The 26,474-nt window shown below is 40.7% G+C and overlaps 1 protein-coding gene across 2 annotated transcripts in view; it reads right to left on the bottom strand.

Moving 5' to 3' along the window:
- Positions 1 to 24,093, bottom strand: part of lmcd1 (LIM and cysteine-rich domains 1) — a 73,110-nt gene extending 49,017 nt beyond the window's left edge. The window contains exons 1-2 of one of the 2 annotated variants that reach the window (XM_069936934.1): positions 23,784 to 24,093; positions 10,871 to 10,983 (exon numbers count right to left, since the gene is read on the bottom strand). In XM_069936934.1, coding sequence (XP_069793035.1) covers positions 10,871 to 10,912 — 42 coding nt within the window. In that variant the 5' untranslated portion in view covers positions 10,913 to 10,983; positions 23,784 to 24,093. The remainder of the gene's footprint in view (positions 1 to 10,870; positions 10,984 to 23,783) is intronic. The other variant, XM_069936935.1, reaches the window with a different exon arrangement.
- Between the last annotated feature and the right edge of the window lie 2,381 nt (positions 24,094 to 26,474).

Here is a 26,474-nt window from a genome sequence, read left to right as displayed (position 1 = left end):
AGGAAGAAATCGAAAGAGATGACTTATTCTGTACATCTGGGTTGGTGAATATGTTTGCAAATGCTTCAGGTTTCTCTTTAGTTATCAAAAATTTGGGTTTGCAGACATTTTTTTAAAAATAGAACAACTTCCTGCTAAACCAGTTTTAACTTTTAATAAAATTTTTGAGCCAAGTATGATTAAATTCACTTAAAACAGTTTTAACTGGTTCAAAACACATTTTAAAGAACTTTGCAGATGACATGACAGTTGCTGGCCTCATTAACAATGATGAGTTGCACTACAAAGAAAAAGTGCAAATTCTTGTGACAAGGTAACAGATTAATAACCCATCCCTCAACGTGGACAAGACTAAGGAGATAATTGTATTGCACAGCACTTTGAGAATTGCTTCCTGGATCTTGGATGTCTGGGAGACATGGGGAACCACTCTCCACAGCACATGAATAGCATGGTAGTGGAGAGAGTAGTACCAGGTTCCCCGAAGTCCACTTAAGAAGTGACCTAACCTGGACACACATCTCCTCACTTGTAAGGGAGACATTCTCGCGACTGTACTTCCTGAGAAGAATGAGGCAGGCAAAGCTACCACCCTGTTAACTTTCTATATTTTAAGTGTTCAGGTCAGATGTATCATAGTGTTGTACCATTGCTGCAGAGCATTAGATCATAGGTCAATCCACAGGATCACAAGAGCAGCAAAAAGGATCCCCTCATCAACATGGGTTAGTTACCTGAAGAGGGTGCACAAAATTGTTGAGGCCCCATATAACCCTGCGCACAACATCTTCCAGCTTCTCCCATCAAGAAAGAGATGTAGGAGTATCAGAGCCAGAACCACCAGGCTGAGACACAGCTTCTTCCCAAAGGCAGGGAGATTGCTGAACCGTTGAACTGCTCATACAAACCCTCCAAGATTCTATTATTTATTTAACATTATTTATTTATTTTTATAAATGTATATACCTACTGCACATGCATAATTGCATGTTTGCATGTTTTTGCACCGAGGACCAGAGAACGGTGTTCCATTGAGTTATACTTGTGCAAATGGATGATAATAAACTTGAACAGGTGAGGATTCATTTCCTTGCAGCACAGGAGGCAACATGGTTACCATGAGGTAACCAGGAGGAGCATGGATAAGGTGAATAGTCGCAGGCTTTTCCCCAGTGTCAGACAGTGTAAAACTAGAGGACATAGGTTTAAGATGGGAGGGCAGGAAAGGGAAGGTAGAGGTTTAAGAGGGTCCCAAGGAGCAAACTTTTCCCCACACACATAGGGATGAGCCACCAGAGGAAAGGGCACCATTATAACATATAACATAAATTTGGATGGACATATGCAGAGGAAAGGATTAGAAGGATATGGCACAGGAAAATGGGACGAGTTCATATAGGCATCTTGATCATCATTGATGCTGAGCCAATGGACCAGTTTCCATGCAGTTTGCTGTTGGACTCCAACAGTGTGAAATATTGCTAAGAAAAGTTGGATAAGTCATAGCAATGATCATGGCGTCATTGGAATTACTGCCTCACTGGCCTACACGTCTCCTGACTTTGCCACAATCATGTCTCTGGCAACATTGCCTTCAAAATACCTTTATAAACTTGAAAAGCCCCATCTCCAGCCGTAGCTAGTTTTCAAATGTCTTCCATTGAGATAAATTAAAATCAAATTGAATGTTTTAAAATTTAAACAATTTAAACTAAAATGCTTGTAAACATAGACAATCACTCTGATTTTTACCGATACCATCTGTTCTTCTCAAAAACGTGCGCCACACTCCACCCACGCACTGCACCAAAACACCCATAATGTATTTCACCCAGTAATTAGATTAATGAAATTTCACTTAAATGAACCATTTTCCAGGAATAAATCAAAGAACATCTGCAATTTTAAAAGCACAAATAAAAATGTGATTACTACGAAAATGAACAATTTACCATCTCTTTTGCTTCCTTGTTTTTGAATCCCCATTGGAATCGACGGTGTCTCCAGGTGCGGGATCCAGGAAGCAATTCCCAAAGTCCAATAGTAATAAACCAATGGATTTGGACTACCATATTAGACATTGTAACTTGGAAGACTTGCATTGATTATCGTTAGAAGGTCCAATGACCAGCAATTCAGAATATGGTCATTATGTGATAGAGCAGATTTGAGGACCAAATAGCCAGTTCTCCTTACATTTCTTGGATATTTGCTCTGTGGACACCAATCTGCAACAATTGCTGTGTCATGCAAAGAAATAGGTCAGCCTTCAGCTCCTGCTAAAAAACATATTGACCAATTTGAAAGGTTTACTTGATGTGCACAAAGAAAGCTACAAGGGCAGGCTCTTTTGAATGAAATGAAAAATCATTTCACAGAAGTCAGTACAAGGAAAAATCACTGCAAAATGAATTAAGCCAGACACTGATCACCATTCATGGAATTGCAATGATATTATTCTTGGAGTCTGAAAGTCCTGGAAGTTTCCAACATTGCAAAATATTTTGTGGAATACTGCAGAACAAACTCTGCTAATCAACCAGCAACAACTGACACTCAAATATTTAGAGTTAGTGTCATAATTGACAGAAAGCTGATGAGCTCTCTTGGAGGTTGGCAACTTTGCTGGAACTGTTTTTTTGACTCCAGAAGTTGGCGAAAACTGTCAAGCATCAGCCAAAAGCAGATTTACCAGCATCGGTGAAAAGTCCGAGAGATTACTATTCTGAATGGGTATTCTTCAAACGTAGATGTGACAGGGTGAGGTAATTGTAGTAAGTATAAGAAAAAGGGGAGAAGCAATGCATCTATAAAATTTTCTCCCCAGTTTATTTATTTCTCACCACCTCCCTCCAACCTTCTTAGATAGAATTACGATGTTCAGGTTCAAAACATTTGGACGCAGAGCTTAGCCTTTTGGTTATTTTCATTGACTTTAGCCTTTAATATTTTCAGTTCTTTGAGATTTCCAGCAAGTACACTTAATCCAATTTTGATATTTCTATTCAATTTTACAAATGGGTTCCTGATGACAGAGAGGAAATTTGTTTTAAACCATTACATTAAAGAACTGCTCGCGAAGGGTGATGATAATTTTCCTTACATTTGGTCATTAACTGTAATTCGAATACACAGGATTATCGTATCAGTGTATGAGAAAGACTAGAGGGGAAACTTAATACTAATAGCTACAAGATTCAACAGCAAGATACTCAAGCTTACACCAGTTTTGATATCTGATTAGACCCAGTGATGCTTCCAAGACAAGCACAAGAACTCTCTCTGGAAGCATTCTCTTTTAGTGCAGTGTTTAATAGACAAAGGTACTGACAAACTCAGCAGGTCCCACAACATCACAGGAGGCCAAGATATACAACCTACATTGCAGGCCCAAGCCCTTTATCAAGGTAGGAGCAAAAAAGCAGACAGGAGCCCAAAATAAAAAGTTTGGAGGGAGGGAGGAGGGATGAAGGGGCAGTGGGAGGAACACAGGCCAACAGCCAAGAAGCCAGTGGTGAACATGGATGGAGGGGCAAGGGAGAAAAGCTGAGAAGATAGCTTTGTGAAGGTGCTCAATGAAGCCATCTTCCAATCTGTGTCCAGTCTCTCAGATGAAGAGGAGATCCCAACAGAAGTATCTGATGCACTAGATGATCCCTGAAGATTCACAAGTGAAGCTTTGTTCCACTTGGAAGGGCTGTTTGGGGCCCCGAATAATGGTGAGAGAGGAGGGGTGGGCACAAGTGTAGAATTGCCTGTTGTCACGGGGTTTGGTACCAAGGGGGTGATTGGTAGGAAGAACGAGTGGATGAGGGAATCACCGAGGGAGAAGTCGCTGCTGAAGCCAGAGAGAGGAAGATTTGGGTGGCGGAAATTGTGAAGGATGATATGTTGAATGTAGAGTCTGGTGAGGGAGGTAGGCAAGGACAAGGGGAACCCTATCCTTGTGGTGCGTGATGGGGCCAGGGCAGATGGGTGGGAAATGGAGGATATGCGGTTGAGAGCACAATTGATGGTAGTAAAGAGTAAGCCATGTTTTTGAAGGAGGAGACACTTGTCGTGCAGTGTTATACATTACATGATAACTGCACAAAAATAATAGTCTTGAACTGAATATTGTGTTGATAAAGAGAAACTGTTTGAAAGGAAATTCATATTTTACAAAAGAAAATGAGTGGAAAAAATACTAATTTACTTCCAACCAGTTATTTTTAGTGACCACTTCCCATTCACCTTGAAGAGAAGTATCCACCAAGAGCTAACAATGTCTATGGTATTATTTCCTACTTTCCAACACCGAGTTCTGTCTGGATCCAAAGGATTCTGTTCCAAGGGATTCCTGCCATCCAGCAATTTTGATATTATTAAGATATCCAAAGAATAAAATACTGGATGCCATAGTGGCACAGCCAATTAAGCTGCTGCCTTACATATAGATTCAGAATTTATTATCAGGAACACATTTCTTGGAATTCATTGTTTTGCAGTAGCTTCACAAGCACAAGAATTGCTACATGTTACATTTTAAATAAGTAAACAGCTAAAAAGAGAATAGAAAAAGTGAGGTAGTGCCTGTGGTTCATTGTCCATTCAGGAATCTGATGGAGGAGGGGGAAGAAGTTGTTTTTGTACTGTCAGTTGTTTGTCTTTGGGCAGTGAGAAGAGGGTGCATCCAATCCTGACTTTGAGTGCTGCCAGTGTGGAGTACGTAAATTCTCTCATGACAATGTGGGCCTCCATATCTTTCGATAATCCCAAATATATGCAGGTTTCTTGATTAATTGCCCATTGCAAGTTACCCTGGTATGTAGGTGGTAGCAAAATCTGGAAGGTGTTGTTGGGAGTATTGGAAGAATAAAATAGGATTAATGGAAAATGGAAAAACAATGCTGAAGAAACACAACTGATCAAACAGTATACTTCACATAGCAAAGATAAAGATACATAACCAATGTTTTGGGCTTGAGCCCTTCATCAAGGTATGAATAAAATGTAGGCAGGCATCCACCTGCTGACATTTTTTCATACCTTGATGAAGGGCTCAAGCCTGAAACGGTGGCTATGTATAAATTTGGACATAAAGCAAGGTAATAGGTCATCTTGGCCCACTAGTCTGTGCCGCCCAATTTACCTACACCCCCAGTCCATTTTGAGCAGTGGGAAGAAACCAGAGCCCCTGGGTAAAACCCATGCAGACACGGAGAGAAAGCACAAATTCCCTTATTTGAACCCCGGTCCCAATCGCTGCTGCTGTAAAGATGTTGCACTAACCGCAACGCTAACTGTGCCACCCCTGTATCTTTATCTTTGCTATGTAAAGTACAGTACACTCTTTGACCAGCCGAGTTTCTCCAGCCTTGTGTTTTTAAATCAACCACACTGTCTGCAGACTTTTGTGTTTTACTTCCATTAGTATGAATGGTTGATTTTCAGCATAAACTAAGTTGGGCAGAGGAGTCTCCTTCCCTGCTGTGTAAGTAATTCTTACTGACATTTAGCGAGAAAGTAAAGTTCTGCAATCTTACCCTAACAATTTATGTCTTCATATAATGATTTATTGTTTGTGCAATTTAACAAGGTCCTAAAGTATCATTACTCAAATATTTCAAAGAAATGAACATGGAAAAGCTCGAAACACTGTGGAAGAAAACAGAAAAATTTAACATTTCATCTCACATTTTTTAACATCCAAGGCTTTTTTGAAATGAAAGGAAAATGTATATTTCTTTGAAGGGAGACAAACTATTACATAAAATTAGATCACTTGTCATCAGAGAAGTTGTTCAGCAATAATTATTTAATCCGCCATTAAAAAATCAACTTAATCTCATCCAATAAAGTACAATATTCTTGGGGATTTTTTAAAAAAAAACAGGGAGATTCTTTTGTTAGCATTTTGATATTACCATCAGAACACTAATTCCCTGGAAGTACCCAGATTGGGTTGGTGCTGATGTAACAGAGTTAAAAATGGGTTTTAATAATTTCTATTCCCAATTGTATATTTGTGAATTTTATCTCAATGGGTTACTTGTATTTATTGACATTTTAATAATATTTCTGGTAGGAATGAGTTTGGAGGTTCACTTCTCTTGTGCACCTCCTAAGCTCTCCCTTCCTGTCTCCTGTGGTTACCTTGCTAAGGGTAAATGGGGAGAAGATTGTTACTGGGCTATTTTAAATATTTCCTTGGAAAATGAAATGGTTATGTCATATATCTTAATGTATATTGTTCATTACTAGTATTATTATGCTCTACAGTTTGTTTTATATTGTTTTAACCATTAATGTAAGTTTTATGGATTTTTTAAAATCTTAATGGTGTTTTGAATCTATTATCATGTGCTGGTCATGTGATCAACAGTGTAAGTTCTATTATTTTGCCTACTTAGGAGCAAAGGGATTTAAAAAAAATGGAAGAAGACCCAGAAGTCAATGATAATTATATTTATCTAAAGGTACAGAATTTCCTTGTTAAATATATGATTCTAGCAAGTTAATTTTTATGCATTTTTTAACTCGCCCACCAGGTTCCTCTGTTTTCACCTTGTAAATATAGTTCTTTTTAAATAGTTTGAAAATATTAAAAGCTCTCAGCTAATACCATCTACAAAGAGTTGAGTACATATTGAAATGGAAAAAAAAATATGTGTGTAGTTGAGGAAAAAGATGAATGGGATAGACACTGCTGTTACCTTGCTAAGGCAGCAAAGGGGTAAAAAAGGAAGAAAATCCAGAAGATACTGATGGTCGTATCTTCTAAAGGGAAGGAATAAATTCTGGAAAACAATTTTATAATGTCCCCTTTTTATGCCCTATGCAAACCCGTCACAATGAGAATTACATAAAATGAGGGATGTGGATATCTGAAATAATCCACTTTTGCGAACTATGTCCCGACTATTTGTACTAATTATCACACATGTTCTCAAACTCATTTTTAACTTTGTAGGCATTCAAGTACTGAGGGTCGACAACCTTATCTCTGTCTCCTTCTGCTTGCAAACTCTGTAGCTGGTAACTTAATACGAGATCCAAACACAGTCTGCAGATTTGAAAATCATAGCCCTGCACAAATAGACTGTTTTCACCAAATAACATCTTATAAATGATGAATTCAATTAATCTTATTACAATTAACTATTGTACAATTAAATATATTTTCTGATTGTTAACTTTTTTGAAATAAAAATGTATAATTGCTTCAACAGTGGTGTTGGAATCCCATCAGGTTTGGGAGGGACACCTCCTCATCCTTCTCTGATCAGAATTTGCCTGTGGTCATTGGACTAAACCCATGAATTTTTGGAACATTTCTGAGCAACATTTCTAAAGAAAGTTTAAAGTCATACATTCCATTTTATTTTGTAAGAGAAGACATCCAATCAGCAATTGTTTATATAATGCTAATGTGATGACACTATCATCTTATGTCAGCAGTGCATGAAAAACATAGGTTCCCAAAAGCTTTTGGCTTTGCAAAGGATCTCAAGTCCTCATTTCAATTTTTATCATATTCCTCATTCCATCTCTACAGAAACACATTTAATATCTTTGGAATTCATTCCTTTGTTTGACTTCCTATCATAATTTATTTTACAGATTTACTGAATTAATGTAAATATTTTGGCTAGTTTCCCACTGCTTCTTTTCCATATTTTAATCTTCTCCCAATTAACATCTCAAAGTTTCTCCAGAAGGAAATCTTCTCATCATTGACTTTCACAATCAGAGAATAAAAAAAGACTCCATCCTAAAATGCCTCTTCAATAAAATTTAAATGCTTGATATCAGGCCTTTGTTGCTCATCTCTACAAACCATCACAAGCCTATTGCAATTCTCAAAAGGCAACAACAATCTTTCTGCAATCAGCTGTTCAAAACTGCATGTACTTGGGATAGTGTTTGAACAATAAGAACAATAACTTGTTTAACTCCCCTGGCCCACCATTGGAATCACAACCTCAAGGGGTATTTTTTAAAATAAAACCTATTATCTAGTGGTTCACAGACTAGTGAAACTCTGCTTGAAGCAATTGATACATGATTTTTCTTTTGGTTCTGCTTTGTGCATATAAGATGAACCTTTATCTCCCTTGAATGACGTCAGCAGGATGTATAACAATACTAAATATATCCAAGTTTGTCATTCTAATAAATCCAAACCCACTATTAGTGATGAGATGTGGTGTAGTGGCATCATCAAATGAGGTTAAAAGCCAGCATCTGTCGGGAATTAGATCCATCAGGAGAGAACAGCCCAAACCAAGCTGACTGAAAGTCGATACAGATCTGTCCCCTGTCAGCCATTCAACACCCATCATCTCCATGGCTCAACACGAATGTCAGATAAATGGCAGATTCAAGAATAGTTGGAGGTCACATGCTGCCACATGTGACAGCCTGCTCCATCATTATCCCCACATTGAGTGCAGTCATGGAACAGTGACTTACTAAAGAAAGAATTTGGATGCATTTCACATCCACCCTTAACTTTGTAGATGAGATGGAAGCATATAAAAAGCGATGCTATTGTTTTGCATCAAGGCAAGTACCTTAGGGTCTCAAAACAGGCCTATTAGCTCAAATTGTACAATAGAAGAGGTAACTTAAACATATGGAACAATGTTCTAAATTTACAAGCCAACTTTCAAATAGTCCTGTAAACAGCACATTTTGCCCATTGGATCCGGCTCCAAATAGAGCTATCGTTTCAGTCCCTTTCCCTTCTCCTCCTGCATCCCTGCAACTTCCTAACCTACCACCCATGTCTTTGTGTTGTGGGAGGAAACCTGCCATGGGGAGAATGTGGGAACACAAATTAGGATTGAACACAGGACTACGGAACTGGGAGGCAGAGCACTCAATGCTCCACCACCAAGTACCCAATTTAGTTTTGTTGCAAAGATGATTTAACATTAATATTGCCAACATTAACTTAACGATGGTTAAAATATAATACAAATTAACATGGTGAAAAGTTGATCAGTAAAGTATTGATCATTGACCAATGCAAACTGTCCAGAATGTGCTGAAACAGAATTATGTGAAAATCTTGCAGCCTGTGAAGGTAGGGAAGTAATTTAGACTGATGTTATATTGAAAGTGAAGAGACAGCTCCAAGAAAAGTGTAGAGAACAAAACAAAGGACTCTACATCACCTTTGTTGACCTCACCAAAGCCTTCGACACCGTGAGCAGGAAAGGGCTTTGGCAAATACTAGAGCGCATCGGATGTCCCCCAAAGTTCCTCAACATGATTATCCAACTGCACGAAAACCAACAAGGTCGGGTCAGATACAGCAATGAGCTCTCTGAACCCTTCTCCATTAACAATGGCGTGAAGCAAGGCTGTGTTCTCGCACCAACCCTCTTTTCAATCTTCTTCAGCATGATGCTGAACCAAGCCATGAAAGACCCCAACAATGAAGACGCTGTTTACATCCGGTACCGCACGGATGGCAGTCTCTTCAATCTGAGGCGCCTGCAAGCTCACACCAAGACACAAGAGAAACTTGTCCGTGAACTACTCTTTGCAGATGATGCCGCTTTAGTTGCCCATTCAGAGCCAGCTCTTCAGCGCTTGACGTCCTGCTTTGCGGAAACTGCCAAAATGTTTGGCCTGGAAGTCAGCCTGAAGAAAACTGAGGTCCTCCATCAGCCAGCTCCCCACCATGACTACCAGCCCCCCCACATCTCCATCGGGCACACAAAACTCAAAACGGTCAACCAGTTTACCTATCTCGGCTGCACCATTTCATCAGATGCAAGGATCGACAATGAGATAGACAACAGACTCGCCAAGGCAAATAGCGCCTTTGGAAGACTACACAAAAGAGTCTGGAAAAACAACCAACTGAAAAACCTCACAAAGATAAGCGTATACAGAGCCGTTGTCATACCCACACTCCTGTTCGGCTCCGAATCATGGGTCCTCTACCGGCACCACCTACGGCTCCTAGAACGCTTCCACCAGCGTTGTCTCCGCTCCATCCTCAACATCCATTGGAGCGCTCACACCCCTAACGTCGAGGTACTCGAGATGGCAGAGGTCGACAGCATCGAGTCCACGCTGCTGAAGATCCAGCTGCGCTGGATGGGTCACGTCTCCAGAATGGAGGACCATCGCCTTCCCAAGATCGTATTATATGGCGAGCTCTCCACTGGCCACCGTGACAGAGGTGCACCAAAGAAAAGGTACAAGGACTGCCTAAAGAAATCTCTTGGTGCCTGCCACATTGACCACCGCCAGTGGGCTGATAACGCCTCAAACCGTGCATCTTGGCGCCTCACAGTTTGGCGGGCAGCAGCCTCCTTTGAAGAAGACCGCAGAGCCCACCTCACTGACAAAAGGCAAAGGAGGAAAAACCCAACACCCAACCCCAACCAACCAATTTTCCCTTGCAACCGCTGCAATCGTGTCTGCCTGTCCCGCATCGGACTGGTCAGCCACAAACGAGCCTGCAGCTGACGTGGACTTTTTACCCCCTCCATAAATCTTCGTCCGCGAAGCCAAGCCAAAGAAAGATATTGAAAGTGAAGAGATCAGTAAAAGACATTATGAAGCGCAGAACTTGGAACCAGAAAATTGGGGCAGAACTCTGTCCAAGAGATGGAGAAGAGGAAAAAAGGGGGTTGAAACATCTGTGGGACCATAACATTGAAGCAAATGGCATTTGTATGTGAGTACATTAACAATCATAAACAATGAGGAACTCAAAGGCTGCAGATGCTGGAACCCAACAGCTGTGGTAGGATCTAAATGACATAACCTGCTACAGAACCAAATCTGGTGCAGTAGGAGACGGCAAGGCCTCACTTTCAAAGGAACTCAATGCCTTCTATGACCACATTAACTGTGAAGAACCAACCTTCTGAACCCCCATGTCCCCTGATAATTCCATCCTGTCCATATCCGAGGATGACGTGCACGCTGCCTTCAGAAGTGTGAATCCAAGGAAAGCATCTGGTCCAGATGGAGAACCTGGCCAAGAATTAAAAATCTGTGCTGACCAACGTACCAAGATATTCACAGATATCTTCAACATTTCACTCCGGCGGGGGATGGTACCCACTTGTTTCAAACAAGTATCAATCATACTGATACACAAGAAGATTGCAGAAACCTACCTTAATGACTATCGATGTGTAGCACATACATCAACAGTGATGAAGTGTTTTGAAAGGCTGGTGTTGAAGCATGTCAGTTCCTATTGAGTGGCGACATGGGTCTGTTCCAGTTCACCTATCGTAGCCACAGGTCTATGGCAGATGCCATCTCATTGGCTCTACACAAAGTCATGGAACACCTGGGCAGCAAAGATGCATTCATCAGGATGCTCTTTATCAACTTCAGTTTGGCATTTAACACCATAATTGCTTCAAAACTCATAGCAAACTCCAAAAGCTGGGATTCAACACATTCCCTTGGATCATGGATTTCCTCACCTCCAGACCACAATCAGTGAAGATTGGTAAGAACATCTCCTCCACAATCTCCATCAGTACAAGAGCACCATTGGGCTGCATTCCTAGCCACCTGCTCTACTTACTTTACACCTATGACTATGTGGCACGATATGACAATAATACCATCTACAAATTTGCCGACAATATTGTGGTAGTTGGTTGTATAAAGATACACGATGAGTCAGCATACAGGAGAAAGCTTGAAAATGTGGCTGAATGATGCACCAATAACAACTTTGCCCTCAATGTCACCAAAACCAAGGATTTCAGTAAGGGAAACCAGAGGTATACAATCCAGTGATCATAGGATATCAGAGGTGGAGAAGGTAAACATATTTAAGTTGTTGTAAGTCACTATCTTGGAGGATCTTTCCTGGACCCAACACACTAATGGCATCGTGAAGAAAGCACATCAGTGGCTGTCCTTCCTGAGGAGTTTCAGGAGGTTTGGTATGACACCAGAAACCCTAGCAAATTTCTACAGATGTGTTTTGGAAAGTATGCTAACTGGCTGCATCACGGTCTGTTGTGGGGACACTAAAACCCCCAAGCATGAAGCCCTCCAAAAGGTAATGGACACAGCCCAGGACATCACAGGCAAAATCCTCCCTATCAAGAACATCTACAGGGAACACTGCTGTCAGAGAGCATCAGCAATTATCAAGGATCCACACCACCCTGTTCTCACTGCTGCCATCAGGAAAGAGGTATAGGTTCCATAAGACTCGCATCACCAGGTTCAGGAACAGCTGCTACCCCTCCACCATTACACTCATCAACAACATTCTCAGTCACAGACGAATTTAAAGACTCTTGTGCATTTTCTTGTTTTTTTTAAATTCTCTCTGTGTTGCATTTTGTTTCTCTGTTTGTTTGCATTGGTTATCTGTTTACAGTTTATTTGTTTACTTGTGCATGTTGTGTACAGTTTTTCCTGCATGCAGGAAAAAGAATCTCAGGATTGTATGTGATGTCATGTATGGACTCTGACAATAAATCTAAATCTGAAAGAAAGAATTGCTGGAGGCACTCAGCAGGTCAGATAGTATCCATTAAAGTGGTCAGTCAATGTGGTCATAGAATCTACTTTGATGAAGTTTTCTTCCTCTTCCCAAAGGGAGTTCCATATGTTTTTCCTTTGAGCCAACTGTACTCTAGCTCGAACACTATATTGACTGACCATTTCTACCCATCGATGCTGTCTGACCTGATGAGTTCCTCCACCATCTCATTGTTTTCCCAATTAATGAGCAGCTCAGTTTGCAAGAAAGCAAACAAGGCCGACAATGCAAAACCTCATCTGCAAAATTAACAGAGTTCATATTGAATAAAATGACAAAAGTCCTTTTTCCATTGGCATCCCAGTTAATTGGCCATGCAGTGTCCCAGTTAAATAAGCTGTTTTTGCTGTTTCCACTGGGCCACTTTTAACCGGGACACAAACTACTTTCCCACTGAACACAAGTCATCCCCAGGGATAGGTGAGTCCACCTTCAACAATACTTCCAGATGCAACTTGTCCTTTTTCCACTGGTTTAATCGGCAAGCCAGCAGCAGATGACACCAGAGATATGAGTAGCACTCAAGGCCATCAATCTTTGGCTTGGCTTCGCGGACGAAGATTTATGGAGGGGTATGTCCACGTCTGCTGCAGGCTCGTTGGTGACTGACAAGTCCGATGCAGGACAGGCAGGCACGGTTGCAGCGATTGCAAGGGAAAATTGGTGGGTTGGGGTTGGGTGTTGGCTTTTTCCTCCTTTGTCTTTTGTCAGTGAGGTGGGCTCTGCGGTCTTCTTCAAAGGAGGTTGCTGCCCGCCGAACTGTGAGGCGCCAAGATGCACGGTTAGAGGCGATATCAGCCCACTGGCGGTGGTCAATGTGGCAGGCACCAAGAGATTTCTTTAAGCAGTCCTCGTACCTCTTCTTTGGTGCACCTCTGTCTCGGTGGCCAGTGGAGAGCTCGCCATATAAGACGATCTTGGGAAGGCGATGGTCCTCCATTCTGGAGACGTGACCCACCCAGCGCAGTTGGGTCTTCAGCAGCATGGATTCGATGTTTGTGGACTCTGCCAGCTCGAGTACTTCGATGTTGGTGATGAAGTAATTCCAATGAATGTTGAGGATGGAGCAGAGACAGCGCTGGTGGAAGCGTTCTAGGAGCCGTAGGTGATGCTGGTAGAGGACCCATGATTTGGAGCCGAACAGGAGCGTGGGTATGACAACGGCTCTGTACACGCTGATCTTTGTGTGTTTTTTCAGGTGGTTGTTTTTCCAGACTCTCTTGTGTAGTCTTCCAAAGGCGCTATTTGCCTTGGCGAGTCTGTTGTCTATCTCTTTGTCGATCCTTGCATCAGATGAAATGGTGCAGCCGAGGTAGGTAAACTGGTTGACCATTTTGAGTTCTGTGTGTCTGATGGAGATGTCGGGGGGCTGGTAGTCATGGTGGGGAGCTGGCTGATGGAGGACCTCAGTTTTCTTCAGGCTGACTTCCAGGCCAAACATTTTGGCAGTTTATGCAAAACAGGACGTCATGCGCTGGAAAGCTGGCTCTGAATGGGCAACTAAAGCAGCATCGTCTGAAAAGAGTAGTTCACGGACAAGTTGCTCTTGTGTCTTGGTGTGAGCTTGCAGGCGCCTCAGATTGAAGAGACTGCCATCCGTGCGGTACCGGATGTAAACAGCGTCTTCATTGTTGAAGTCTTTCATGGCTTGTTTCAGCATCATGCTGAAGAAGATAGTAAAGAGGGTTGGTGCGAGGACGCAGCCTTGCTTCACGCTGTTGTCAATGGAGAAGGGTTCGGAGAGCTCATTACTGCGTCTGACCCGACCTTGTTGGTTTTCATGCAGTTGGATAACCATGTTGAGGAACTTGGGGGGGCATCCAAGGCGCTCTAGTATTTGCCAAAGCCCTTTCCTGCTCACGGTGTCAAAGGCTTTGGTGAGGTCAACAAAGGTGATGTAGAGTCCTTTGTTTTGTTCTCTGCACTTTTCTTGGAGCTGTCTGAGGGCAAAGACCAAATCACTGGTGTGATTTTATGTCATTTGTCGCTGATGTTCTGATCGTTTCCCTTTTCGACTAGACGCTTAACCAATAAGTTGGCTGTCATTTCCTAGGACAAGGTTCCAGTGGAAAAGGGGCTAGAGAGAGGCATGAATGTTTGAAATTAATTGTAGTTAAATCTTAAGATTAAGATTGGGATACATCACAGTTCTGACTTGTTTTATTTTTAATGGTCTTATTTTTTTTATTTGTAAATTTTTTTTACATTGAAAATATTTTAAAAAATGATACGATTCTTTAGTTTTCACCACCACACTCCCCCACCTCCATCAAATGCAATTCACTCAGGCGCATGCAAAAAAAAAATTTTTAAAAAGCCTTTTATATTTACAATTGCTGTCAGTGTTATCCAGAGGGTGGGGTCTCAAAATTGTGTATCCAAGGTCGATGTCTTGGAACCTCTTCCACTTTACCAAATGCAGATTGTTAGATTGTCCAGACCTCCACATCCACGAAATAAAATCAGTTGGTAATGCAGAGACTATAGAGAGAGAGTTCAGCCATATGTTAGGTCCAGGACTAATAAGAGGTAGGTTTTTTTTAACCTGCCTCTTATTAAAGGATGCACCAGTGAGGAAGGTTTGTGTTGCCCTGGAGTTTAAGCCTACTCCACTGGAATCAGAGAAATGCAGCATAGAAACAAGGCCTCCCCTCCCACTAAATCCATGCTGATTATCAAGAGCACATTGATACAAATCCTATACTCTTCCCATAAATTTTGTCCAGATTCCACCACTTTCCTACACTCTGGGGCACTTTAAAGTGGACGATTGACCAACCAGGTCATCTTTGGACTACTGGAGGAGCCCACACACAGTCACGGGAAGAATGAGGAGCCAGAGGACAGGACTTAATTCGGGACACTGGAGCTGGGATCAACAGCTCCACTAGTACTGCCATTCTCACCTTAAATGAGCCTCCATACCAAAGACCTCCTCTCATCAAGAGACTGCTCAGCTCTTTGGCTGATAATTAGATTAGATGCCCCATCTACACACGATTTTCCTTGCTGGAATAAGGCTGTAGAAGGTAATAACAAAGCCAGGTCCATCACAGTCTCTGACCTCCCATCCATTGGAGACACATGAGGCAGTGCTCATATTTTTGCTTTTAGTCTCCTACATCTATTGTCAATTCACTGCCACAGCCTTCGCTCTCCCCTTCAGCTCAACAAAGTAAATTTTGTCAAAATTTTCTTTCTTGCTCTCCAACTTAAATTTTTAATTTAAATGTAGACATACAGCATGGTTACGGGCCTTTTCAGCCCACATGCACTATTCCAGTCTTGAAATTAGGAAGTATTACATGCCTATTCAAGCCATTTATTTTTCTGGGGGCGTGGCAAGATGGCGTAGGGAACAGACGTGCCTTCCAGACCTCTCCTGACTCTGATTTATTGTTTTGTCTTTAAGTGCCTGTTAAAGTTCTTTTAAAAGTTTATAAATAATAAGAGGTGCTGGATTAGTGCCTAATGGTTTATATGCAAAAAAAGAGGTAAAAGAAAACATTAACAGACTGTTAAAAAACTACATTTTCCGAAATTGTCTGGGCCTGCTTGTTTACAAGAAGCCAGGACTCAGCGTAGAATGGATCCAGAAGACGTACAGAATTCGGCATTGAAATTCCGTTTTATACCGGTAAGGCTCTCTGAAGGTCGCACTCAGCAGCTTTCAGAACAAAGAGCTGTCCGGGTGCCAGTATTTCACACAATGGCCACTGTGAGTGCTGTTACTGAGACTTTGACAGTTGAATCAGCTGGGGCGCCACCAGCTGGAGAGTTAAAGAGCTGTCATTCGACTGCTACAGTGGTGGCGCTGCAAAATGCATCTTCAATTACAATGGTATTTCCAGACATCGATTCAGTGAAGATGATTAAAGAGATTTGGCTTAAAGATAACCCTGATCTTCAGTCTCCTGGCATTGCTGGGGGACCTTGAGAGGGATTTTTATACGAAGTCAAACTGCTAGAAAAGATACTAAATTAAGGGAAGGGACAGAAGATCCCGTGGTCTCTAAGGAATAGCAAGACCCCATTATGCCTGAATCTACTTCTGTTGAAATGTCTGTTAAGGATCTTGAAGATAAGATATATTCGGTATCGAGTCACTTAGCTAATTTTGTGAACCTGTTTATTTCCAAGATTAATGCGATGGCGGAAGCCATTAATGGAGCTTTTAAGCTTGAAACCATTGAAAGATTTGAAATGTGTGATCAAGGTTTAGTCAATGTACAGGATCAATTGAAAGATGAAAATAGAATAATTGAAACATTGCAGATCCAAAATAAAAATTTAGCAAAAAAGGTTGATTATTTGGAGAATCAATCTAGATGGAACAACGTGAAAATTGTTGGTTTGCCAGAAGGCATAGAAGGACCAGATCCAAGAAAATTTTTTACTGAATGGATTCCACGAGTGTTAGGACAGGATACATTCCCTGAAGGTTTAATACTGGAACGTGTTCATAGAGTTTTAAGAAGAAAATCTTTTTCAGGACAGAATCCAAGACCTGTTCTGATCCATTGTTTAAACTATTGTGACGAGAGACAATTTTACATACGGCTATTAGAAATGCCCAGCAAAATAGATCTCCTTTGATGGTTCAGAATAATCCTGTTTTCTTCTATCAAGATTTGAGTCAAGAAATTATGTTTCAACGACGCGAATTTAATTCTGTGAAAGAACGGTTGTGGAAAAAAAGACATAAGGCAACATTCAGGTATCCTGCGGTACTGAGATTTTTCAGGATGGAAATCAGCCAAAGTTCTTTGACAATCCTAAAGAGGTTATGGACTTTGCTCAGTATCTACCAATCATGCAGTTTCAGGAACGATGTAGTCCTTCAAGGTCTCCAAAGAGAGTAGAGATGTAAGGTGGGATCCAGATTTTTAAAAGAAATGGAAGCAATGGTGACCAAAGTGGTAACGCTGATTTAAAAAAATAAATCTTTTATCTTTTTTTTTGAGAAGAGTTTAAATAGTTTAAATAATAATGATAGTTTAATGAAATGGGAGTTGGGAGAGGGAACTGGGTGGGCACTAGTTTCCAGAAGTCATCAGCTACCTGTGAGTTATCTCACACCCAATATTTAGGGGGAGTTACCGCTTTGGGCGGTTTAAACAGGAGGAGGTAGTCGTGACCTCCGACCTGTTTTTTTTTCTTTTTTAATTTTTGGGTTAAGAAGTGAAGGTTTTTTTAAATTTTTTTTAAAAATAAATAATTTTTTTTAACTCTTTTTGTTTTCTGATTGTAATTGAGAGGGAATTAGGAGGTTTTTTTTCTCTCCTTTTTTTTCTCTCTTTTTTTTGGGGGTGTTTTTTTTCTCTTTTTTAAGAGGATGATGTCACAGAAGATAATAAGTCAAAAATTGAGGATGTTGAATTAGATGAAGAGGAAGATGAGGGGAAAGGTGATAAGAAGAAAAAGAAGAAAACCAAGTACAAATACATTGAGGGAGAAGAGTTTAATAAAATTAAGTTAATTTCGATAGAGAATTTTGAAGATGTTATAAATGAAGAATATGGAGAATTTTATAAGAGTTTGAACTTTTTTTTTCTTTTTTTATATAAGGGGAGGGGAAGGGAATAAAAAGTTTATCTGATTGTTTTTTTAAGGGATGTTTTTGTTCTCTCGAATTATAAAGGAAACTTGGTATTAATGGAAATTCTGTATTTATGTATTATTAATTATGATTTTTTGTATAACAGATATGTGGTTGATATATGATTTTAATATTTGAACTTAGGTTTAAAGTGGATTTCATTTGTTAAATACATGTATTATGTTTGATTGAAATATACGTTTAAGGGTATTATTTTAGTATTGATTTTCTTTTGTTAGTAATTTTTTTTGTTGTTAAGTTTTATCCTTTTTTTTGTAAGTGGGGTTTTTTCTATTTTATTTACAACATTGTTAATTAATTCTTCACTCTTTATTTTGGGGGGGAGGGTTGGACTAATTTTAAATTAGATGATTAACGTTGTGTTATAATTATTGGGGGGGGTTAATTTGTGTAGTTTAATAATGTAGTATTCTAATTTTTATTATCTTATTTTTTATTATTTCTTTAAATGTAATTTTTATTTTATTCATGCTATAAAATTTTAAATAAAGTTTGAAAAAAAAAGCCATTTATTTTTCTCTCAGACCACTCCCATTTTAGAGCTTTAAATCTAAACTTGGTGGTTCTATGATTTTTTATTTCAGTTAATCAACCTTGACCTTTTAGCTTGATTTATTTATTTATTTATTTATATGGATTGATCTATAACCAACCACAACAGCTGAAATCAAAAACTATTGAAAGGAACAGGATGAATCAACAGCTCATTCTCATACCAAACTGAAGTGTCCTGAAATATCTACACTTCAACACCATGGTAAAGAGCTGTTAGATGATTGAAGTTTTGCAGTTACATCACAACCCTGGCATAAACATATTCCACATTGTTAATGACGATTCCCTATTCCCCTTTTCAAAGCAAGAATCTCAGCCAACCTTTGACTTTGAGTGAGAGCAATGGTGCAGCAAATTGAGGACTGGTGACCAAAGTTCATTGCTGACCACTAATGCTCCAGCATTCTGCTGGAGACTGTGAGGGCTTCCTTCCATTTCTCAAAAATGTGCAGGTTGTTAGCTTAATTAGACACCAAGTTGTGCTTCTGTGTCACTGAGTGGCAGAATTAGGGAAGAGAATAAAATGAATGAGGAAAAGTTTAACACAAAATAATAGGTGATGGTTGGTGTGGACTTGGCAGGCCAAAGGGCAAATTTCCATACTCTATTTCTCTATGACCACACAATAGAGAATAAAATGAAAGATCTGGGTACTAGTTTGTACGTGTACGGTTGCCTGCCAAGCCAGATATTGTTCAGGTTGGCAGCAAATATCTATGCCTCGGAAATTGTAACTACATTTCTGTGGAGCCCTTCTTTTATTGGAAGGTTGCAGACTAGCTATCAAAAGTAGCTTAAAATAGCCAATCAAAACCAAGTATCCCTGGAGTGAATTGGCAAGAAGATCATTGTTTGAAATTCTCCAACTATTTACAGTGACTGAAAAGTTGGTGAAAAACCAAATTATTAATATATCTTCACAGCATACTGTGATGAAAAATTGAATTGCAGAAGATGAACTGTTACTTGACTCATAATAATAAAATCATTTAATAAACAACCATGCAAGCAAAGAATTTCAACTGAGCAGCTGTCCTTTCAAACCTTCTGACACCACTGAGATTGCAAAGGATGGAAAATTGCACTCATACCATTACTCTAGCCCTTGCCTCCATGATGGCATGTTCAGGGACTTCCAGTCTACTTGGAGTAATTTGTTTCTGCTGGCTTGCATTCTCCTTACTCCACAGCTTCCATACCCTACTGATGTCAACAACAAAAATCCCCGCTTCACGGCAACAGTACAACAAATGTTATGTCTAACAATGACAAAAAAAAATGGATTTCACAGTTCCTTCTGAGTAAAATGAAGGCATCCAAGTCAGCTACTGTTTCTTCATGCAGAGCAAATCCAGTACAGATTCACAAAGTTCTTTTACATTCAACGACTCAGCCTAATTTTCTTTGATCATTGTCGGTGGGCATTAGCTAAACAAGAGAGTTTGCAGAAGTGCTGGAGAAACTCATCAGGTCACGTAGCATCTACAGGAAGTAAAGGGCAAAGAATGTTTCAGCCTGAGCCCTTCGATAAGGAGTGAGCAAAAAGTAGGCAAGCGCCTAAATAAAAAGGTGGGGGGGGGGAGCGGGGAGTGGAGGGTTGGGATGGGGTGGTGGGGGCGGGGCGGGAGCACAGGCTAACAGGATGGAGCAATGAATAAAGGTACTGGAGAAACTCAGCAGGTGATCCAGCATTTATAAGAAATAAAGGGTAAAAAAGTTCAGGTGTGAAATGTAGTTTACCCTATGGATGCTGGGTGACCTGCTGAGTTTCTTCAGCATTTCGTCCACTGCATAGGACATCTGCTACATGTTTTATGCACTGTTCCATCTTATTTACAACTGCACATATGTAAACATTCTTGACCTTCAGAATACAGAAATGATTAATTTTTTTAATGTTTAAATTGTGCTTCAAATCAGAACCTGATGTCTGATTAAATGCAAAAAAATAGTTTCCTGCTGCATTGCTTTGCCATTGGCATCATTTCTCAACTGTTCCCAATGTCAGGCCTTGCATGGCATTAAGGAACTGAATTTTACCAGAAGATACTAATCAAACCTTACCACAGGCGTGATTTGACAAATCTTATCTATCCAAGCAATTGTATTGATTATACTGGCATGGGAAAGATAAATGTTGGAAATTGGAAAACTTTATTTCAGATCTGAGATTTTAAAAAGACAAATGAAGTATCTCATTTTCTTTTCTTTTCATTTCAGTCTCCTTTTACTGTTTGTTAATCAATCCAAACTTAATTTTTTCCAGACCTAATTTGACAATGAAGTACATCTGCCATTGCAAACATCAGGGGCAGAGGTCAAATCCCACCTGATTGCTTCAGGCACTGGGATAATCCCTGCAGTACTTCCTGTTTTGTGAGAGCATTTCCAATTAATTACTCACTGCTTAATTATTTCTCTGACATACACATTTTAAATATTTATAACAGCTATCTGGGGAGAGGAACACACTATATTTTACAAGTGGCAAATGGGTAATGTGCTTTCCTTCTTTGAGACAAATATTTAAATTGAAGCCAGAAATATTGATTTTCTTCTGATTTAAACACAGCCTGCTTATAAATTCAACAATGAAATCAAAATAAGCTTCAGTCAAATAAAATTTGATCAATGTTGATCAATTAGCTTTTTATTAATTGGAAAAAGAATGTAAGGGGGAGGGCATTCTGATACTGAAATTGACTGTATAAAAGTTGGGTGAGCCCCAGTATGTGTGTGTATTCCCAGGGTAAGGGGAAGCACCCAACTTTGCATTGTTGTAGTAATAAATGTTCTTTGTTCTCAATTTTTGTCTCGAGCAATTTCTTTAAAGGTACTTTAATTCCTAACAAAAATGCCTTGTCCATAAAAACTGTAATGGAGTAGATAATTTGGGAGAATTTGGTAAGATTAGGTTACATGCATACACAGATTTTAAAAGATCTTATTCAGTGAAACAATGGACAATGCTATGCACATTTCACAAGTAGGTGCTAATTGAAATGATGTCATGAAAATGAATAAACCATTGTTTGGATTGGAGACAGGCTGCCTGCTTGAATAACTACAAAGCTTCTGACCCTACTACAGAGTGCTCACAGAAAGGTCATACCTGTGTTTTGTTTACCTAAAACAACAGCTTGACCAAGGAGAACTTTGGTTTGCTGAAGAAGGTGGGGTTTATTTACAAGTGAGAGAGTCACATGGGCTTTCTAGCATTTGGGAGTTGAAGAGAGAGAGAGAGAGAGAGTGGTGAGACAAGCTCAACAAGCTCTCTCAGCCAGTGTGTGTGACACTGAGAGACTGAACAATCACGGCTGAAACAAGCCAGGAAAAGCTAATGGGAAACAGAAAGCTCCAGAGTGGTGGATGGTTGGCAGTGCTATCTATCTGATGTTTCTCTTGAGATAAGAGGAACAGAAAGGAACTCTGTGGTAGCCTGAAAGAAAGAGATTATCATCTGACCCTAATGGGGCAAGTTTCATCAGCGAGACATTGAGGTGACTAATGGTGGTACCTCAGTTGTGGAAATCCTGGAACAACAAATCACTCTCTGCAAACTCTACAAGAACCTTCCTGAGCAGTAAACATTTACCTTTCGAGCACCAATGCCTGGTGAACTTTGTACATGTTCAATTCTGTGCACAGAATGGTGATTGCCTGCAACCAGAGAACTTGGAAGGAGAAGTGAGATTGAACTGTGGACCAAAGAACTTTTTAAAAAATTTACACACACATCATACATGCTGGCTTAAAGTGAGAAGGGGGTTAATTTGGGTTAGTATAAGTAAATAGAGATGTTAAAGTTTGATTCTATTTTCTTTTGTTTAAATCACCTTTGTCGTGGTGAATATCTATTGCTGCTGGGTTTTGGGGTCCTTTGGGCGCGTAACAAAACCTAAAATTATCAGTTCAGTCGGTTACTCGTTTACATTTAGGGAACTTTTATCTTGCAACTTCAAATCATTAGTAGCCTGGACCTCTGAAACAAGGGAATATCTTATGTTTCCGCATACACTCAGTTGCTTCATTGCAATGTTGCAGTTGAGGAGGATGGTTGCAACAGTCCATCGGAGACCCCAAAGTTTCGATTGACTCTCAGAATAGTGCCGTGTTCGCTCGGTAATCTCGAAATGTCTGAGGACAGACTCGTTGAGTTCAGAAGCAAATCAGGTATCTAGTGATCGGTGAACTATTTGTTTGAAAAAAAAGTGGGGAGTGGGAATTAGGGGAAGGAACCTTTCCAAATCAGGGTAGAACTTCAGGAAGCGTTGAAGACGCAGGAACACAGGCGGCTGTACTTAACAGCAGTGAAACGCCGTGATTGGAGTTCAGCCGGACTCGCAGCGTTTAACATCAGGTCAATGTCAGAGACAAAAGAGAAACCGAGCACCCTGCTGCGTTTCTCAGCTGCATGAAAACATCCCTTCCCATTCCTTCACTCCAGCGCCAGAATGAAGTAAACCGTGTCGGTGAAGCAGAGGGTGAAGACTAATAGGTCGGCTCACGATACAGCGATCTCAAGCAAGTTTCGCCTTTGACCAATCCCTTGGGGAAAGGGGACCTTTTTTTTTTAGCAGGACCTCCTGCTCTTGGCAAACTGTGAAAGACCAGGATAGAAAGTGACAGGCTCCGTCGTTCCCGTCACTCACTCCCCTCATAATGTGACAAACACAACAGCACGAGTATCGATTTCTTGTGGGTCCGCTCCACACCCGGGTGGGTGGTTCAAGGTCACGCCTTGAACTTCAGAAGAGTTCCCAACCCCAGGAATAAGTTCATGACCCTTGCGTCCTCACCTTACGGACTTCTCCCAAGGAAGAAGGCTTGTTTGGAGTGGGGGGGGGGGGGGGGGGGGTATTGCCAAGCCTAATTCTGAAAATAAAGCTATGAGAAATGAGAGAAAACCACTCGCTACAATAGTGATCAAAGGTTTTTTTTTTGGCATTGCCCACCAATAAACTGGTGAACAAGAAGAAACAGATCAATGTCAGAAGAATCTCCCTTTCAATCTCAGATCACTTCGGACAGCGAGCGGAACAAGCCCAGTTGCTGCCGGCCAACAGCGTCCTCACTTACCGTCTGCATCGCCGGACCCAGATCCATGTGGAACTCCGCACACTGCGCCAGGGTCAATGGTCAGATTCTCTCCCTCTCTTGTGCTGGTCTAAATGCACGAATGTCTCGTTTGGCGCTTTTGGTCCTTTCTGTCCGTGTCTGCGTGACCACAGGTCACTTCGATTCTGCCACAGGAGTTCAGAGGAGTTCAATTTGAGTGGGAGGGCAGGGTTTTGGAAGCGGGGTGAGCGAATCAGGAGGTGTGACGGGTGGGTATCCTCCGCCTTCCCGGGGAGATGGGAGGGTCGGTCCTTTCCCACCCATCCCTCACAGAACTGACGTCGGGGCGGGCAGCCGGTTCCACGTTGACCCAGAGAGAGAGAGAAAAATGCTTGATTCATCTTTTTCAAGCCGGAGAAGAGGGGCTGTTTTCTGATTCTTATCATCGTCTCTTCCCTTTCAAGGCAACAACTTAATACTGTGGTCGAGACATAATCACCAACCTTTAATGAGCAGGCTTTGTGAGTCAGGTTGAAATGCCTTTCTCCTTCGTAAAACAATCCAACCAAACATTCCTTCTGGTACAACTCTCAATCGAGAGCGGATACGGACGAATCCTTGTGTCATTTGGGGTGTTTGTGACTTGTGGTTTTTGTAATTTGTGACGATTTAGTTCTTGTGTTTAGCTCACTGTTTGAAATTTCTCTGAATTTGACCCAGACCTCACATCTCTCCATCACTCAGACCACCAGCATTCACTTCCAAATAATCTCAATTTTTAGTCCTGTCTTTCTTTCTCAACATCTTTGTTCTTCTTCTTAGGAATCAAATTAAATAAGCATGTGTTAATCTATGACCAGAATTATTTGTTCCCACTTCCATGTATTAAAGGGCCCCTTCCTGTGCTCCAATCTACTTGCACCCTCTTAACAGCTGTGATCCTTGCAACCGCGCGATCCTCTTTCCACTTCTACAACTTTTGGCCCAACCCATGAAAATCTTTCTGAAGCTGCCTTCAGACTTCAAACTCTTCTCCCATTGTTCTGTTTTATTTTGTTTTTGCCACCTTTGAGTATTTTTGGCATTGGAGGCTTTATGTACGCGGACTGTAGCGTGGGGATGGTTCCTTGAAATCATAAGGATCTCAATTTACCTGTAGGTCCAAGAGGAACTTGGTTGGGACTGCATCAGCCCATCCAGTAATGGATACCATTAATGGTTCCAGAGTTTTCCTGTAAACGCAGAGATTTTGGAAAACTCACAATGATCTGAAATTTACCCCCCCCCCCCCCACCCGCCTCCTGTAGAGCTCGTGGAAAGAACCAAAGACTTGTTGATCCAAACCAAGGCTTTTATTAGCAAAAGACCAGAGCTCTTCACAGGTGGCCGACCAGTCCGGAAATGATCCGCCCTGGCTAGGGACACAACCCTTTAAGGCCCAGACAATAGGTGTGGCTTAGCTCTCAGCCAATCGCTGTAAGCGCAGTCTAGATACAGTAACTATATACACTATGTACATTGGTGATAGATCTGTACTATCACACCTCCCATGATCTAAATGCCAAGAATTGTCTGAAAATATTTTTGCAGATTGCCTCTTACTAACATCATCCCTGCTTCTGTGAAGCACTCGTCCTAAATTAGTAACTTTAGTCTTGGTGTGGGATTAGTATCAGAGACATTAGAATTCACAATTTACATACATCTCCCTTTGAGCAAAATAATCCCTTTTAAAATGCATGGCCTTCTTCAATGAAATTAGTTTCCTAGTTTCAGGAGTGGCAGGATTTAGCATATCAAATTAATTTGCTGGTAAATGGACATTGTAGCTGAATGAACAGTTGCCTCATTTGTATTTGCAGAAGCTAAGCAGGGCACTGTTATTAGGAGACAACACAAAAAAAAAATGATATTTTTGATTTTCAGATTGTTCTTGGTATTTTAGATTTTTCCTTGTTTATTGAGGTGGAAAAAAAATGATGACATTATGAGGTTTGCTGGAACCAGAGTTTACATTAGAAACCTCCTGATCATCTGATGGGAGCATCAGTCTTCTGGTTGTTGATATCCAACGCTGGATGTGTTTGTGCAGTCACAATCAAATTCCTATTGGAGGCACAGCACAATGGGCAGGTTGATTCGGACACTGCAGGACACAGTGATGAAGTATGGCAGAATTATCTACCTGCCTGGGATGGGGCAAACCCATAGTTATTTAGATGTACATTGCACCATGGCTTAAATGATTTGCATCTGGATTTGTGTTGATATTGGATGATCAAAATGGAAGATGTCCCAGCATTAAATACTCCCAAGGTAATACAGATATTTTTTTAAAAAGACATCAAATTATGACATTACAGTGGGACTAAGTAATGTGCCTCTTGGAATGGTAAAAACAGACAACATCAGTATAGTATTTTGTCACTCATCTTGGAATGTGTTGATAGAATGGAATTTGGGATATTCTATGAATTTAAAACATTGATTAAGTTGGCAGTTTTTGCACCATGCTGTCCTACTCGAAGCTAGAGTTTACTACTGAGATTTAATCAAGACATTTGAGAAACTTGGTCATGAGAAGAGCATACAGGTGGAGAAAACCACATGGCCACAGTGAAGGATAGCAATTTGGCTGAGTTGCATGTTGGTGTCCTGGGAGTTAGTGTCAAAACCTACAGTGTTGTTCCCCCCACCCCACACACATCCCCA

This window comes from Narcine bancroftii, chromosome 5 (genome assembly GCF_036971445.1).
Source record: "Narcine bancroftii isolate sNarBan1 chromosome 5, sNarBan1.hap1, whole genome shotgun sequence".
NCBI lineage: Eukaryota > Metazoa > Chordata > Chondrichthyes > Torpediniformes > Narcinidae > Narcine > Narcine bancroftii.
The sequence above is the reverse complement of the archived record's forward strand: the minus strand, read 5'-3'. Positions and strand labels throughout refer to the sequence as shown.